At 25.2% G+C, this 19,857-nt stretch overlaps 1 protein-coding gene across 1 annotated transcript; it reads right to left on the bottom strand.

Moving 5' to 3' along the window:
* Positions 1 to 2,198: 2,198 nt before the first annotated feature.
* LOC135929649 (RNA-splicing ligase RtcB homolog) lies at positions 2,199 to 14,934 on the bottom strand. Its single transcript, XM_065466335.1, has 14 exons — positions 14,823 to 14,934; positions 14,633 to 14,779; positions 14,543 to 14,591; positions 14,451 to 14,501; positions 14,252 to 14,408; positions 14,070 to 14,119; positions 6,186 to 6,292; positions 5,563 to 5,722; positions 4,961 to 5,136; positions 4,615 to 4,803; positions 4,260 to 4,370; positions 3,093 to 3,212; positions 2,992 to 3,034; positions 2,199 to 2,391 (listed from the first exon to the last, which is right to left on the bottom strand). The coding sequence occupies exons 1-14, from the start codon at positions 14,913 to 14,915 to the stop codon at positions 2,327 to 2,329; spliced, it is 1,518 nt and encodes a 505-aa protein (XP_065322407.1). The 5' UTR covers positions 14,916 to 14,934; the 3' UTR covers positions 2,199 to 2,326.
* Positions 14,935 to 19,857: the final 4,923 nt, after the last annotated feature.

Below are 19,857 nucleotides of genomic sequence, written 5' to 3' on the forward strand. Positions count from 1 at the left end.
CTTCATTAATTTTTCTCACCATTGTATTAACTATATTATTCCTTGACCTTCATTTGATTTACGCTGCCTAATTTGAAGTTTATTATAAAATAATGATCAAATCCTTTTACCTCTTTTTGCTTCGGGAAAAATATTTGTTTGATTTTAGTGTAGGTCTGGTGAATGTATATTTTTGTCCTACAAGGTTTGCTTTTACGAATAGATTGATATTAAATAAATTATTTTTATAATTAATGCTTATAAAATGTTTAACATTATAAGCAATAATACTATATGAGTTGTGATAATCATTTGATGCTGGAAATTGGTTTTTTGTTGTCATGAAACAAATTGTACCTTGTAATAAGAAATTATAATTCTTAACCCTCTATTGCGCGATATATCAATAAGTGATATAATTTTTTTTTTAAAAATTTATTTTTGTCATTAAAGAGCTCTTAATAAAGTAAACCGTTAAAAAAATTCAGTGTATATTTAAATACACAACGCTGTAAAAAGTATTGTATTACAAAATAAAGGCATATACTTTTATTATTTGATAAATAATATAATAAAAGCAAATTTATAATTTTCATTTCAATCGTTTTTTGAAGTAAAACATAATGATATACCACATTTGATACAAATCACTTTCGTAACCAATTTACACCCAGGGTTCTTGCATCGCGCCATTTTACTATATTTTGGCCAATGTCTATTAAATCCTGTCGTATTTCTTTCCTCAGAATAAAACGGCCCTCTGCGAGATTTTTCTTTATATTTGGTTTCAATTGATATTCGTTTTTTTTAAGCTAGTGTTCATATTTTTGTTATATTTACAGAGTATCTCTGCATAAAATTTTAAATGTTAATAATGGCCTCTTTTAAGGTAACTTTAAAGCTATAAAATCTCGTCTGTACATTAATCAAGAATTTATGAGCATCATGTCAAGTATATACGGTGATACCATTTAGGTGATCTTATGTGAATTCAATATAAAGCAACCAATGTATCCATTAAATCTACACCTCCCATATTTTTATTGTAAACATTTATAGCTGCTGGACACGTTTTAACTATAGATAGCAAATAAAGAACATTTAATATAAAAAATATAATCAAAAGAGCCCAAATTCATATGGCATTTGTGCGCATTATGTATCTGTGTACATGTCATACCTTAAAATTTAACACTATTAATGAATATAACTAACAATATATTTTTATATAAAACATTTCTTTTACCTTTATTTAATAGGATTTTTAAATTCCTATTCCTTAAAAATTTGTACAAGAGAAGAGATATAATTTATAAATTGGAAAAAATGCAACTGTTCGAAAGTTGTTAACTACGTATTTTCGAATTTTTATCCTAATAGGTCTTTCATTTTTGACAAAATTAACTATATAAATAAATAAAATATATGTGTATCTAAATACAGTATGCGTATTAAGCTGTAAAAATTAAATTAAAATTTATACCTATTTTAATGGTATGTGTATTCAAATATGATTACGCAGTAGAGGGTTAATAATTTTTATAGGTTTAGAAAAAATGTTATTTTTACTTAGATTATTCTGTAAAAAGATAATTAAGCGCGGCTAGCCCGAATTTTAATAAAAAATAATAGGCCAGACCGAGCCCTAAAATATTTTTAAAACAGGTCGGAATTTACAGATCTTTATTTATGTCAATGAGTTTATCAAATTAATATAAATATTTTTCTTTATTTAGTTTTATAATATTCTATAAAATATTTACAATAAAAAAAATTAAGGAGAATATATATAGTACCATCTTAAGAAACTTGGCTTATAGACTACAAGATTTGACCCTTGTGCAATGCTTTTTAATAGGATTTTTGACATTTACAATTTTATTTACATGGAGTTCGAGATCTGGGCAATGGGACAAAAAAATTGATTTACATAGACACTATTTGAAAAAACTCCATAAAGCTAAAGGTCATATGAGCTGGATAATTTACATCAAAGATTTATTTAACCATAAAAAGTCTCAAAAACATATTATTACCGAGTGGGAATATTTGGGACAATTTTTAAATGATATTTATAACTTATTCTGGAAGAATATTCATTAGATAGGAATTGATCTAAATTATTATTTTCTAAAAACATATTCAAATTTATTAAATAGTCATAAAATATTTTTAAAAAAAAATATAAAATATTTACATAAATAGAATTTGTGCGTTATAATGTTTTAGTCTCATATTGCATTTTGTCTAATTTGTGTAAACTAAATAAATTAAATTTATATGCGTACATATAATTTAATATATAATAAAACAAGAAATAAAAGGTCGTTAATACACTCCGAATAATTCATCCTTTTATAACAGCAACTGGTCTCAATTTGATGCATTTTTTACTAATACCCACAGCATGGCCTAATTGTATTAAATATAAATGTAGCTTGAAGATTATAACATTAATAGGAGTTAAAAATTTTAATTAAAAAATGTCTTGCTTAATAAATAATATCACTTTACAAAGAAAATATAAAATTCAATACTAATCGAATATTTCACAATTTAACAATTACCTTTCTATGGGTTATATATTTATTAAGAACATTATAAAAGAAATGCACAGATATCACCTTTTTTTGATATAGATACCAATGTCGATATTAAAAAGTATCGACCTATAACACCGATACTAAAAAATAATGATGTATATTAATTATTGGCAAAAAAACAAAGATAAATCTATTTTTCATTTATAACTAATTTATGAAATTTATATAGTAAATTAAATAGGAAGTAGAGATTAACGGCACCTTCTTTCTTTGCTTTCATCGGTTCAGAAAATTTTTCTATAAATTTTTTAATTATAAATAGTATAAGTGTAGACTATTTATTTTTAAATTTAGCAAGATAAATTAGCATTTTTAAGTATCGCCCATTAATATCGGTTTTGAAGGTGTAGGCCAATATCGATTAATTAACAGTGCATCTCTGTATTATTATAAATATAAACAAAATTACACGTGTTCACAACATCGGTTACGTTTTTGTAGGATTCCGGAGCCTAAAATTTAGATTAATAATATAAATTTTATTTAGAAAATAAAAAAAAAATAAGTAACTTCTTCCATGACTAATTTAGGAGACGCAACTCTGATTGATATTCCCATCTTTTCCAATTTGTCCAGCACTGATTGGTAATCCAAATTTCTTCTCGATTTAGCACGAGATATAGCCCTACCCTAATATAGTGATTATTGTATATAAAAAATTTAAATCTTAAATAGATAACCCCTTTAAAATTTACACAAAACTCTTAAAATGAAAAAAAAAGTTTCCTGAAATATTGCTGAATGTCAACGTCTTGTATGCCTAAACTTTTCCAGATAATCATTTATTTAGATATAATAAAATCTTCACAATTCCCTAATAAATTAAGGGAGAGGAGTTAAAATACCCGATAAGCTTGTCTCAATTAATAATAAATATGAATTGAAAGTTATAATTTTAAAATAGGGCTAAACCGATTTTTTGCCGAAATTTAAATGGCATGGTTATAAATGTGTATACTTCGAAATTGGCACAATATTGAGAATTTTTTGATATACAAACATCTTGTAATATTAATAACACTTAATAATATATTATCAAACAAATACATTTTAAGGAGGGGTTGGTAGTGGCAAACAAAATCGCCTAGGTTTTGGATCCGGGAAACCGATCCAATTTTGAACAAATTCTAAATCGTCAGATTCTAAATGCTTCCTATTATTTTTGTTTATAACAAGTTGTAATGTTATATCGATAATTCAAGATGTTTACGCATGAAAATTAGCCGCCAATTTTGTGCCAATTCTGAGATATAAATATTTATAATTAGTCATTTCAATATCGACAAAAATATTGGTACAGCCCTACTCTAAAATAATTTTATATGTCTATAGAAAATATAAACATAGATGTATCTTATCAGGCTAAAACTAGTGGCAGAAATCAGTATATGTATCCTGCCGATACTTTAAATTAACCGATACCGAAATTCAAAAATCAAACTTTCATTATTCAAAAAAAATTTAGTCAACATTAAGCCACAAATTAATAAAATAAATTATATAAAAGTATGTAAACCAATAAAAAATGCTGCTAATCTTTATTTCCTATTTTTTAAAAAAATTAATTTTATAGAATAATTATAAATAATAAATAAAAAAAGAATTTTTAAACAATGGGCTGGCGAACGCCTGTGTTAAAAACGCGCCCAATGCAGACCTCTCTCTGTCTATTATTACCGCGCCATGGCAAGTAGTCCCAAAAGTTTCCTGCATACCCTTTTCTGTTCCGGTCAAAACATAGCTACATGTTCCCATTGTACCGCCAATCAAAACTGGTTGCCCTGTTAACTTATGAAGAGTTGGAAATTTTTATATATATTAACATCAATGATATTTTAAAATGGATAAATATGCAACAAAACGAATAAATAAATGATAAGTCAAATGTTTATGCTGACAGGAATATTATAATCTTTACTGCTGACCTCTAAAATTTAGATTCCAATATTTATTATTTCTAAAATATAGTCTTAATAATATTTAAAATTAAACGTAAATCAAACTATAAGCATAAAATTGATCATATTAAAACTTGGTAATCAATTGGTATAAGTGGATGATGGGGTGGAAACGCTCTTGTGGATCCTTTCCTATGCACTAATAGAGTTTTGATAGCTCCGTCGACATAGTGTTCCTCTATTTTGGCGATATTGTGGCTTACATCGTATATTACTTGCATATCCAGATCATCGGGGGTGCAGGTAAATACTTTAGCGAAAGCCTAATATGTAAAAAGAGAAGCTAGTATATTTTGTATTTCATATTTTCTCATTATTGGTTTATGAATAAAAAATAAAGCTATATGTTCAAGTTATTATTTTATATACGTCAATAAAAATTACTTTAGCAAAAATGTAAATATATAGAAAATATTAAACTTGTCTAGACAAAAAAGTCATGGAAGCCCGATTAACCCAGGCAAAATTAGAGGCAGCGGCCATAGATTTAAGATAATTTTTCCCTTCAGTGGAGTTGATGCGAGCACAAGCCAATTGTCTATCATTAACTTCAATCTTGTCACGCTTCATGGCCTTTTCCATTTCGACCAGAGCATCTAAAACATAAAAATATATAGATTGAATCAGTGTCCTTTTTCAGAAACATAATGTCATTTAACAAAGGAAAAGAACACCATGTTTTTGAAAAATCATTGTTTCTAGAAAAGGGCTATATTTGTCTAAAAGAGAGCTATAATATAAGTTAAAAATAGGTAAATATAGAATAACGCTTTAGGAAATAATTTGTTTTGGCAAATAATTTTTAGTTTTAAAATATGTATAAGATGAAAATTCTGATAATATGTGACATTTTGGTAATTTAACGAGATTGTAATCATTTGGTAATAAATAGTATATGTGATGTAGAAAAGATTTCGATAATAACCTATTAACTTTGTGAATTATAATATACAAAAGATTACAGATAAAAGGTACCACATTTTTTAATCACAATCAATAATAGGAAAATTCTAATTTAATACCTGTGGCCACCTGATGACCAAAACCACGACTTCCACTATGAATCATAACGCATACTTGATCGACATGTTCTATACCCATTTTTGCCGCAGAATGCTTGTCAAATATTTCTTCCACAACTTGAATTTCGGCGTAATGATTACCAGCTCCTAATGTTCCAAGCTATGGTTTTTTAATAAGATTAAATATGTAATATAAAGTATAAAACTAATAATGGAATAACAGATTTGACATTTCGTTATAAAAAAATTCTTTCGAAAACTGATATGCATCAATAAAGCACAATTCTAAAGAAATTAAATAATTTATAAATTTTAAGTTTTGATTATCAAATTCATAATATCTGTTTCGTTTTTCATATACTTTAAAAAGCACCAAAAATTATATTAATAGTAAAATTTTGAATGAACCTTGTTTGTGTTGGATTTAAATCTGACTTTATTATCACTTATTTTATATTTGTATGTAAAAAAAAATTTTTACCAAGCCAATTTTCAATAATAAAATAAAAATTAAACGCTGTTCTATGATCTCTTTATTTCATTTTTTTCATTTGTCTGGGCTGAGAATGTCCACAAATTCTCGGCCTATGCAGACATGATTAAAAAAAAATATGTAATAAAACTTGAGGCAATCCTCTTTTTTTGGCTCTATTACTAACACAAGAAGGATCAGCTTGTAGCATTCGCCCATATTCTTCACAGTGCTCTTTGTCTTCTGCCCAGGCATAACCTAATTTAATTTACAACAAATAAAAATAATTAAGAAAACGTATAGTATGTTCATTATACACAATATATATATAAGGTTTCCTTTCCAAAAAAGGAAGAGTTCCAATCATAAAAGGAAAAGTGACAATCAAAAAAGGAAAAATGACAATCAAAAAAATGAAAGGTGACAATCAAAAAAGGTAAATCCCAAAGGCTTAGGAAAAAATACGATTAAAAAAGGAAAAGTGTCGATTAAAAATGAAAAGGCCCAACAAAAAGGAAAATGGTTATTTTTTTTTTAATTTATGGTTTTCCTTATTATTTTTTGCGATCTCTTTGAGTCATTTTTAATTTCTATTTCTCTAAATCTTATCACAATTTTTTTTTCCTTCTCGTTTTGATCAATCTTTTTAAAAATAATTTATTTATTTTCCTTGTCATTTTTCTTTACTCCTCTATTTTTATATTACTTTTAACATTTCTTTTTTCCTTTTTCTAACTTTTTATGATTATTTTCTACTTATTTTTTAATTTTTTAAATTTCACTTAGTTTTTATTTCTCTTTAGCAATCAAATTTTTTTTATTAATATTTTTTGCATGTAAAAATATTTCATTACAATTACGATGTATATATAGTAAGAAACAAAAATTTATATTAATCATTAATAATTTCCCCTCTTCTACATTTTGGAATATAGGTTTCTATCTAAAACAATTCTTTGCATTCACAGATATTTCTCCCTCGCCATGCTCTATAAAATGAATTAATTCCTCCTCGTTACTAGATCTTAATCAAAATCCTTTCAATGAAAAAAACACATTTTCAATGGGATTTAGATAAGGGCTGTATGTTGGTAAATATTTTAATGTATGCCCTCTCCTCTCTATCAATTCTCTATTTGTATGGTTATGATAAAATAGAACATTATCCCTCACAATAATCATATTCATTATATTACTTTCTTCAAAATGATTTTTATTTCATTTACAAAGTTTCTAAAGTGTATAGATTTTCAAGGGCCATCAAAAACCTCGAATCTGAATATTCTTGTAATCATGAGAGTAACAATGATAGTAAAATTAATGTCATTATCCCTCGTACATTTTTAATAGCCTTTATATCTATTTGTGAATAACCATATAACCCTTTCATTGATATTGAAAACCTGCTCTCATCGATAGATTTTCTTTCAAGACTATACCCACAAATCAATTGATGTATTCTATGCGAATCTCAATATTTGAAATGTAGTGATATCCTTAAAAAACGATACCTAAATCCAGATAGTAACCTTGATACCTTATTTTTTGATATTTCTGCATCATATCCCTCTTTAATCATTTTACATAACTTTTTTAAGGATAAAGTGTAATTCAAATTTACATAATTTAATGTATATTCTTCTTGTACTTGATTTAATTTCTTGCATGCAAGTGAGCCTCCTTTGGGTACATTATATTTTATTCCATTTTTGAGATAGGATACTTTATATTTGTCAGTTTTATAGTTTACTTTAAAACATGATGCTATATTTGTGATACTATTTTTTAAAGCATCAACTAAAAGCTTTTGTTGCACTATTAATATTCTTTTTCCTCATTACTACCATATCTTCCTGATTTTATTTTTCAAAACACAATAATTTTTTCTAAAGATACTCAACAAATAGAATGATTGACAAAAAAAACTGAAATTCTTTAGATTATAATATTTACCTCATTTTTAAGTTTAATTATTCATAGATCAAAGAATATACTACAAAAAAAAATATTTACTTGATCAGAAATATTGAATGCTTGTATAAATATTAGAATTTAAAATAAGAATACATATGATTAATTTATTAATTTACATATCATTTGATATTATAGTTCAAATTTATTTAATTTTAAAAAAGTACATTATAATCAAACGCTTAATTTAATTCAGCAATTATAGTGATAATTTGATAGGCAAAAAATATTAATAAAAAAAATTTGATCGCCAAAAAGAAATAAAAATTAAGTAAAATAAGAAAAAAATCATAAAAAGTCAATAAATGGTAGGATGAAGAAAGGGGAAAAATTTGTTAAAAGAAGGGGAGAGAAATAAATTATGGTTAAAAAGACAATAAAAAATGATCAAAAATGAGAAGAAGAAAAATTGAGAAAAGATTAAAAATGACTTAAGGTAAAAAAAATTAAAAAAAACTAAAAATTTAAGAAATAAATTTTTTTTTTAATTTGAGAATTTTCCTTTTTTTGATTAACACTTTTCCTAAGCCTTTGGTACTATTCATTTTTTGATTAACATTTATTCTTTTCCTTTTTTGTTTTTGATCGACCGTTTCCTTCTTTGATTGACACTTTTCCTTTTTTGATTGGGACTTTTATTATTTTTGAATGGGAAACCTGTATATTCATAGAATATCATACTAGAAGTTGGGACATAACTGCTAGGTTAAGTTGGGAAATGACTAAAAATAGGCTAATTCAGTTCACTCTACAGACGAGTGCCAAAGAAAATCTGCTAAACCTTGAGGTGCGAGTTAATCTATTTCTGTTTTCTTCAAAATTGAGTTATATTTTCAAGAAAAACCACGATTATTGTGACAATAATAGAGTAATTACTAATTACCCAACTTTCTACAAGAGCATTTGGAGTATTATCTAAATAATGTATTTAGAAATTTAATATCATTAAGTTTTTTTTGCTGATCTAAAATGATTCTTTTTAAAATCGCTATAATTAATGTAGTTTACACAAATTGAAATGTTTGATAGCATGCAAATTGGTAAACGTTTTTCTTGCACAAAAAAAGCAAAATAGTTTGTTTTTTTTACATATTTTAAAAATGGTACCATAATGTTACTGCTCAATCTGTAAGCATTATTAGTTTTAAAAAGTTGGAAATAGTGATAAATTAAAAGTCAAAATTGGAACAATTTTTGAAAAATTAAGTTTCCCACATATGAGAATCCAATCTATAAATGATAATAATACAAATAGCTCTACCTTAAGATAAACTCAAAAAACAAAACTAGAGTTTTACTAATGAGGTCTAAATTACATATATTTGTCATTGAACAAATTTTCCCTCCTTGATATTACTCATTCCTTTTAAACATATACTTCAAATATAAAAATCAATGAAGTAATTTAATTAAAATAAAGTTACCTTAAAAAATTATATTTTCATATATATAGTGTTGTTAAATAGTCGAGTTCTACCGACTTCGACCGAGTCAAGTTTTGAGTCGATTAGTCGACTCATTTTTATAACACGAGTTCTGAACTTGAGTCGTGAACTCAAGTCGTGAGCTTGAGTCGTTAACTCAAGTCGCAACTCGAGTTATGAACTAGTTATAAATTTGAGTCGTGAACTCAGGTTAACTTAAATTTTATGAAACTCGATTACTTATATTAGTGTTGTTAATTGTTGATTGTTAAATACCCAGACCTGGCACTTGGCTCTAAAATCGACTAAATCAGCTATGGCATGAACCCTGAGCACAGACACATATATTTTAATATTTCTTATTGAATTTATTAAAGTATATAAATATATGGTTATTAGAGGTATCAATCGATAGATAATTTATATACGAGTTATATACTTTAATCAACTAGAAGACGAATAGTTGGGTCCTTTTTTCGACTCAGACTCAAACATCGGGTCGTTTTTTACGACTTCAACCCAAAGTTGTAGTCATTTTATTCTGTCAACAAAAAAATATTTTCTATCCGATCTAAAATATGGGTTGTTTTTTAAAGGACTATCTAAGGTTTGGGCTGCCTTTTTTTATCTGACCCAATATACAGATCATTTTTTCGATCAAAAGGCTTTCGTTTTTTAAAGGACTATCTAAGGTTTGGGCTGCCTTTTTTTATCTGACCTAATATACAGATCATTTTTTCGATCAAAAGGCTCTTAGGGTTGACTCATGTACCGTTTTTCCGCGCTTTAAAAGGCTATATCTTAGCGGGTAAACAGTGTTGGAAGGTAAAATTTAATTTTTTTTCTTAGTTATAGTATATACTACCAGTATACAAAATTTAAGAAAAATTGAAGGGATATGGAATTCACCATATATTTACAATATGATCGGGTGCCTGATTTCATAAGTGCAGAAATTTTATTTTCTGTGCAAATTTCAATAATTTTATCTGTAATTGATTTTATATATTGATATTGAGTATGTATTCTTTCATATTTAACAAAATCATATTGTACTTATTAAAAAAAAATTTCTTATGGTAAAAATTTTACAAAAATTTTTTACTTTTTTATAACTTTTTAAAATAGCATAGCCCAATAAAGATAGATTTATTTTGGGAGAAAGAAATAAGGGGAGAGATTAAAAAATAATTCCCCCCCCCCAATTTTTTATAAAAAATTTTTTAAACAGCTCTTGATCTTATTTATTTTAAAGTATCAAGAAAACAAATAAAAATAATATATTATTAAAAAGAGGAAAGGAAAAAGGGAGTGATTATTTTCGTTATTAAAAAAAAAATTAAATAAAAAAAACTATTAATTTTATATACCAATAAAATTATTCCCCCCACCCCTTAATTAGGTGCCAGCTAGGCGTTAACAAATTATAAGAAATAAGAATTTATTATTTCAGAGATTTAGTATAAAATTATTATTATTTTTATTTGAATGAAATTAAAAAAATATATATTAAAATTTTAAATCCATATTTTTTAATAAAATTTTTAAATTATAAATCCTTTTTTTAATAAAAGTTTTTATATGATGGATGAAAATGATATTATTTTTTTAAATAATATATATTATAATCGATTATGTCTAACCACTATTCTTGAAGATTATAATTTTCCATATTTAAATCAGTAAAGAGTTCAGGCAATAATAAATAAGATAATTTCCATACATAACGTTTTTTTCAAACGGTTTCTGGGTAATGTTAGGAATCCTTTATTTCCAAAAGAAGGATATTAATTTTTGGAATTTCTATTAAGATCATGTTAACAAAATTTCCATTAAATAGAGTTTAAAATTCCTGAACCCAAATTAAACCCTAATTTGGCAATCTAGCGGATATTTTTCTCTTAATATTGTACAAAAGTTAATAAAATGTTAAGGTCTAAACATGCCCATTAAGAGAAATACGATGGTCAAAAATTTTATACGAGTAACTAGTGTTGTTAATTAGTTGATTTCTTCCGACTAAGACTAATAGTCGTAGTCGAGGAAATCGACTAAAAACTTTAGCGACTAAATTAGTCGACTAAAACGACTAATTAGTCGACTAAAAGCGACTAATTTAGTCGACTAAAAGCGACTAATTTAGTCGACTAAAAACGACTAATTTAGTCGACTAATCAGAGAAGATAAACAAAAAGAAGTAAAGTGAGAATTTGTCATTAAAATAACTATATGAGTTATATATAAGTTATTTTTAATATTTTTTGAATTTTTTAAATTTCAGTGAAGATGTACCATAGAAAAGTGACAATTGTCATAATCGTCATTTTTAAGTTTTTTTTAAATTTTTTGAAGCAAATGGGTAAAAATTTATATTGTAAACATGTTTTATTTAAATTTCAGTGAAGATGTACCATAGAAAAGTGACAATTGTCATAATCGTCATTTATAGGTTTTTTTTTAATTTTTTGAAGCAAATGGGTAAAAATACATGGTGAATTCCATATCAAATCGACAAAAAAGTCAATTTTCAACCCTACCCTTTTCATTTTTTTTTAAATTTTGTACATTGGTAGTATATACTATAACTAAAAAAAAAGCTTCAAAAAATTTCAAAAAAACATATAAATGACGATTATGACAATTGTCACTTTTCTATGGTACATCTTCACTGAAATTTTAATATAACATGTTTACAAAATATATTTTTACCCATATGCTTCAAAAAATTCCAAAAAAACTTAAAAATGACGATTATGACAATTATCACTTTTCTATCTTGACTGAAATTTAAATATAACATGTTTACAATATATATTTTTATCTAAAAATTTCAAAAAAACTTAAAAATGACGATTATGACAATTGTCACTTTTCTATGGTACATCTTCACTGAAATTTAAATATAACATGTTTCCAATATATATTTTTACCCATATGCTTCAAAAAATTCCAAAAAAACTTAAAAATGACGATTATGACAATTGTCACTTTTCTATGATACATCTTCACTGAAATTTAAATATAACATGTTTACAATATATATTTTTATCCATTTGCTTCAAAAAATTTCAAAAAAACTTAAAAATGACGATTATGAGAATTGTCACTTTTCTATGGTACATCTTCGCTTAAATTTTATTTTAACATGTTTACAGTATATATTTTTACCTATTTGCTTAGAAAAAATTTCAAAAAACTTATAAATGACAATTATGACAATTGTCACTTTTCTATGGTGCATCTTCGCTTAAATTTTATTTTAACATGTTTACAATATATATTTTTACCCATTTGCTTCAAAAAAACCTATAAATGACGATTATGACAATTGTCACTTTTCTATGGTACATCTTCACTGAAATTTTAATATAGCATGTATGCAATATATATTTATACCTTGCTTTAAAATAATTTTAAAAAAGTTCAAAAATAACAATTTAAAATTTTAACCTGTTCCTTCAAAGAAAAAGAAATTCAAAAAAAAATATATTAAAAATAACTTATATATAACTCATATAGTTATTTTAATGACAAATTCTCACTTTACTTCTTTTTGTTTATCTTCTCTGATTAGTCGACTAAATTAGTTGTTTTAGTCGACTAAATTAGTCGTTTTAGTCGACTTATTAGTCGTTTTTAGTCGACTTATTAGTCGTTTTTAGTCGACTAATTAGTCGTTTTAGTCGACCAAATTAGTCGACTAATCGACTAATTTAGTCGCTAAAGTTTTTAGTCGAATTGTTTGACTAAAACTATTAGTTAGTCCGACTAAATTTAGTCGATTAACAACACTACGAGTAACCATATTTTTTTACCCCCCTCCCAAGTCAAACGTATATACACCATATTTAGGTAGAACTAGGCTTATTTGATACCAATCCATCATATCAATATTTGGTGCAGATAATAATCCTAACCTACGTAGTAATTGCCATAGAAAGGTGGTGCTTGGTTAGCTAATTATTCAATAGTTCTAATTAGCTATCGATTGATGTATCTAATAATCATATATTTATATACCTTAATAAGGTCAAGAAAAAACAACTTAAAATATATTGGTTGTGCTTATGGTTTGTGCTCATTGCTAGTTTAGTCAGCCACGAATGTGGGTTTTACACAATTAACCAATTATAATCAATTGAGTTTCATAAAATTTAATAAACTATTTATTGAGTATAAGACTCAAGTTCATAACTTGAGTTTGTATCAAGTTCATAGCTCGAGTCGTAAAAATGAGACGATTTTTTTGACTAAAAACTCAACTTGAGTCGTAGTTAAGCCGACTCGACTGAGTCGTTTAACAACACTACATATATGGGGAAATAAATAAAGAAACTTCTATCCAGGTATTTCTATACCCCTCTTAGCCAATGACAATATTAACCTCTCACACTAATTTAAGAATTGGCAAAAAAGGAAATTTAATTAGAATTTGCTGTTATATCTCCTATATTTTGTCCACCCATTTTATTTCAATGAAGATCTTGCATCCCCGTGTTAGAAATACCTAGACTCCTTCTCTCTTAGTTATTCCACTAATACAATTTTTTAAAAAAAAGATCCCTCCCTCCAATTTGAAATTATGGCTATGGGACTGTTTATTGTTAGAAATTTTTCTATAAAATAAATATATGGTCTACCTTCTCTCAATGACCAATCCATTCCCATTTCTAGAGCTTCTTCTAAATCCCTTTGTAAAATTTTTCAATAATAAATTTGAAAAATTAATTGTAAAGGTTAAAACAATATAAACTAATTTCATATAAAATTGAAAATGACCTTAATATAAAAAATACTTTTAAAAGATGTGATAATAGTAAACCTTGCATTCATTGGAATGATACCTTTTGATCCCACACCAACTGGAATATGATCAAATAAACTTTGAGCTAGTTTTTCTTTGACAGGTAGGACATCTTTTAAGGTTAAATTTGTTCTTAATAATCTAACACCGCAAGCAATATCAAAGCCAACTCCACCTTGTATTAATTATTTTTTTAAGCTAAACATATTTTAAATACCAGGTGAGACAATTGATTGTGGATCATTAATGTCAAATGCAGCCATATTACCTATATCCTTTTAAATAATTTATCACATATTTTAAATAAACCTATAGCAAAGCCATATCCAGAATGAATATCTGGTAATCCTATGGAATGCTATTTAATATATATTTTTTTTATTTTTATTATTGATTTACTCCAACAATTCCAGGAAGAGCAGCGACATTCGCTATTTGTTTAACTGCAGGTAAAAATCCTCCAGTACCACCATATTTACAATGTTGAAGTAATTCATCAAACATTAACCTTTCTAAATAATCATTTATATAGAAAATGCCTTCTACCTAAATATAAATCTATAAATTATATATAATATTATCCAAATACCTTCATATTAGGCACAAATCCTTGCTTAATTTTCCAGGTATTAGCATTTATTTTTTCCATAAACTTTTTCTCATCTTCAAAAGTTCGTACCATGCTTAATGGATAGCTACAAACAAAGTTTTAAGAAAAACTAATGCTCAACAATAGCCAGTGCCAACAAATAATCAACTAAATAAGGTATCAACAACGCACGAATTTGTTAAATTTAATTATAATATATCCAGTTATATATATATATATATGAGAGAGTTAAATATTTTTTAAATTTATAAGAGCTATGGAGTTATTTAATAATTTAAAATTAAGCAAATGTAGACTATTTTTTTACATTTGGACTGTTGTCAAAATTTACATAAAATAATATTTTAAAATTGATATGAAAACCCTTATTATAATTTTAAATCTTAATTAGTGGGTTTGGATAGGATCGGGTAAAGCAGATCAAAATACTACCATTATTTAATTTTTAACTAATTTCGGATATTTCGAAACTGCGACATTTCTGAGATTTTATTCTATGTATTTCAAAAAAAAAATTTAAAAATTAATTTTACTTTTTTAAGTTTAATATGCCATAAATATAGTTTTTTTATAATTTTCCCTAGAATAAGTGGGGGCTAATACCTTATAAGCTTCTTCATCTACATCTCCTAAACAAATAATGTTCCTTACATCTTTATCCATTCTTTAAATTTTTTCTAACCCCTAGCTCTATCCTACTTTCTTTTAAAATATAAATTAAAAGATAACTATTTAAAACTATGTAAAAAATAAGAATATATAAATTAAAATTAAGCCCCCCCCCCCCTAAAATAAAAGGCTTGCTTTATATTTCCCACCTATAGACTTGAGCCTGGGAAGCGTGTAAAATATTAAGTTATATTAATAACAGGGCCTGGGACTCGGTCTGGAATGGGCCTAAAATGGTATGATTTAAAATCAGGGCCGTGCAGGTGTAACGTTGAAAATTGATTTTTAAATATCAACTGCTATCATTTTACTTTACCGTGAACAGCCATTTCACGACATGTGAAACTATTGTAAAATGGCTGCTATAAAATTATTAGTGTTATATTTCAAGCTTCATACAACTATTTTTTAATCAAAATAAAAGTTTGGTATTAAAATGGCTGTGTTTGATTTTAGTATTAAAAATTAATTATTTTCTATGGAGATGGTGGTTGAAATTAATTATACTGCGATTAATATGACTGCTAAAAAAACTCGCTTTAGAATGATAGCCATTCTTTCTGAGAAAATTGATGTTTAAAAATAATTGGTATTAAAATGATTGTTAAAAATATCAATTTCTAGTCAAAAACATTGGCAGTTATATTTTATATTTGAAATATTCATTATTTAGCTTAGACAAGATTGTTTTTTTAAGTATATCTAATAATTAAAGTGAATACGAATTTTAAATATTTTTTGCTCATCTAAATATTATTTTAATTGAAAGTAGTCAAGTGTTTATTTCTTTTTTTGCTAATCTAGAGCTTAGATCTTATTTTTACTAAATGAGTGTTTGTTGATACTGGGCTATGCAATCGGGGGTGCTAGCGAGATAGTCATTAATATTTTTCATCTATTTTGCTTTTTTAAATTTAGTTTTTGTAAGTTTTGATATGGATTTCATCTTTGTCGAATACGAGTATGAATTAATGATAATTAAGAAACAGTTAATTTGAATATAGAATTTGTAAGATAATTCAAAAATTGTAAAGATAAAATTGAAAATTTTAAATTATAAGCAAATTAAAGGACAATTATATAAAATAATTACCGAGGTTATGTAAATTTTAATAGTATAAATATAGAAGAAAAAGAAAAAAAAACTAATATAATTTTTTTAGTTTAATTTTATATTTTTACGTTTTAGATTATTTATGTTATTTATGAATGATTTTGATTATATTTAATAAATTAAACTGGCATCTTCAATTCGTGTTCATATTAATTTCAACTTGCAACAATCTTTTTATTACTAATTTTAATTTTATTTTTTTCATAGTGCTTAGGTAAAATGGATATTTTTAAATGGCCGTCAAAAATATTTCCTCTTTAGGTCATCAAGAGTTATTGTATATCCGGACATTTTATTATTTTACCTTTTTCTTATAAACAGATTTAGTTAACGACATTTTTTTTCATCATTTTTTCATCGCAATCTCAACTTTCTAGATTTTAGATGAAAAAATCGGCTAAGTCTAATTAGGCTGTTCCTAAATTGGCAAAGCCTAATAAGGCTTAGATATAAAATCTACTAAAACTTAATTAGTCAAAAATTCTGCATCGGCTAAACGTCCGTCAGCGTTCCTTATGCCTAGCATTAATTATCATTTATTTATTTTTAGCAAAATGATTTATTTTATTTATATTTAATGTTAATATTTTATAATTATCAACAAAAATTTTTTTATTTATTTATATTATTATATTATGAATGAAATGAATAATGATTATATTATGAAAATGGATTTATTTCTTTGATGTTTTTTTAATAAAAAAAAGAAGGATGATATGCTGCTATTGTAATATTATTTTTGTTACAATTTATATTTTTACAAAAATCTTTTGAAGTTCAAAACGATTTTTGAAGTTCAAAACGATTTTTGAAGTTCAAAACGATTTTTGAACATATTTTGATTTGATAATTTTAAATCCTCTTTGTAAATAAATCTTTTTTGAGGAATTCTTTTATGAATTTTATTATAAATTAATAATCTTTTATCTTTTATAGTTTTTTTTAGAATCATTTTTGTAAAATTAGCTATTTTTTAAAGAGATATTTTTTTCTAAATAATTTTTTTTAAAATTTATATTAAACTTTTTTATGTTATTTTATATGATTTTTTTAAGGATATGTATCATAGATAAGTGACAATTGTCATTTTTTTGATTTTTTTTGACGCAAATCAGTGAAAATATAGATTGTAAACATGTTAAATTGAAATTCATGAAGATGTAGTATTGACAATTGTCCTAATCGTTATTTTTAAAGTTTTTTGAATTTTTTTGACGCAAATGAGTAAAAATATAGATTGTAAACATGGTAAATTAAAATTTCATGAAGATGCACCATAGAAAAGTAATTGTCATAATCGTTATTCTTAAAGTTTTTGAATTTTTTTAACGCAAATGGGCAAAAATATAGATTGCTAACATGTTAAAATAAAATTTCAGTGGAGATGTACCAGAGATAAGTGATAGTTGTTAGTTTTTTAAATTTTTTTGACGCAAATGGGTAATAATATAATTTGTAAACATGTTAAATTAGAATTTCATGAAGATGTAGCATAGAAAAGTGACAATATAATCGTTATTTTTAAAGATTTTTGAATTTTTTTGACACAAATGGACATTAGATTGCTAACATGTTAAAATAAAATTTCAATGAGGATTATCATAGATAAGTGGTCAGTTTTTTTAATTTTTTTGACCCAAATGGGTAAATATATAGATTGTAAACATGTTAAATTGAAATTCATGAAGATGTAGCATTGACAATTATCTTAATCGTTACTTTTAAAATTTTTTGAAGCAAATGGGTTAAAATATGAATTATTAACTTGTTCAATTAAAATATCATGAAGATAAACCATAGAAAATGGCAATTATCACAACCCTTATTTTTAAAGTTTTTAAATTTTTTTGACGCAAACAGGTTAAAATATAGATTGTAAACATGTTAAATTAAAATTTCATGAAGATGTACCATAGAAAAGTGACAATTGTCATAATAGTTATTTTTAAAGTTTTACAAAAAATTTTTGATTAATTCAAAAAAAGTTATTTTGTTTAAATTTTATTGAAATAATTCAGAAAAGTGCCAATTATCACAATATTCGTTAACTTTTTTATTTTTTTGAGAAATGTGTTTGTAGCATTTGGCGAAACAAAAGGCAATTTTCATGTTTATAATTTTTGTCCCTTTTATCCTGCTTAAAATATGATAAAAATATGCAAAGATATTACTATCAGAAAAATTCAACAAACTTTAAAAATAACAATTATAACAATTGTCATTTATCTAGGGCACATCTTTACTGGAGATTTATTTTAACTTGTTAGAAAATTTTGCAAAAATGATTAAAAAAAACTATAAAAGATCACGAAAGAATTCCTCAAGATTTATTTATAAAGAAGATTTAAAATTCTTATCAAATCAAAATATAATCTTTTTGAACTTAAAAAATATTTTTGCTTAACTTTGGGTGTGAAAATCACTAATAAATTGTAACAAACAATAGCAGCATATCATTTTTTTTATTAAAAAAGCATCAAATAAATAAATAAATCCATTTTCATAATATAATATAAACATATTTCAATTTCATTTCTAAATATAATATAAAATAAAAAAAAATTAAATCTAATCATATGTTTTTTGTTGATAATAATAATAAAATATTAAAATAAATTATTTTACTAAAAATGAATAAATAACAATTAATGCTAGGCATATCTTACGGAACGCTGACGGACGATTAGACGATACATAATATTTGACTAATTAAGTTTCAGCATATTTTTCGGCTAAGCCTAATTAGGCTTAGGCGTAGGTTTTAGCCCATTACGCAACACTAGTTTCAACGATATTCGAAAATGGGATTCATTTTGTAAATTTTTTAATAAGAATCCAGCAAAAGCCAAATTATCAACAATGCTAGTTGCAAAGAGAAAGATTTTTAAGATCTTGCTTACATTTTCCGTTTTTTCACCATACGAAATTATTTTAAATCCCGCAATGTTCCCCGTAAAATCGAATAGCATTATTATTGGTGTCAAAATGCGATAATAATTATTTCACGCTATGGTGTCTATCATTATATCAGGATCCAAATAATTTGTAATCATCTAAGTTAGAAATATAATAATAATAACAAATTGAAAAACCGTTTCTTTGTAGATTTAATTAATTCCAATAAATATTATTAAATGCACAATTAATTTTGATAATAAATTATTAATTAATATATTAAAAGGTTTAGTTAAATCATAGGTGATCCAAAAGATGGTTCTTGCGGCAAAAAAT

This window comes from Gordionus sp. m RMFG-2023, chromosome 5, assembly GCF_954871325.1.
Source record: "Gordionus sp. m RMFG-2023 chromosome 5, tfGorSpeb1-WG-v2, whole genome shotgun sequence".
In the NCBI taxonomy this organism is placed as follows: Eukaryota; Metazoa; Nematomorpha; class Gordioida; order Chordodea; family Parachordodidae; genus Gordionus; species Gordionus sp. m RMFG-2023.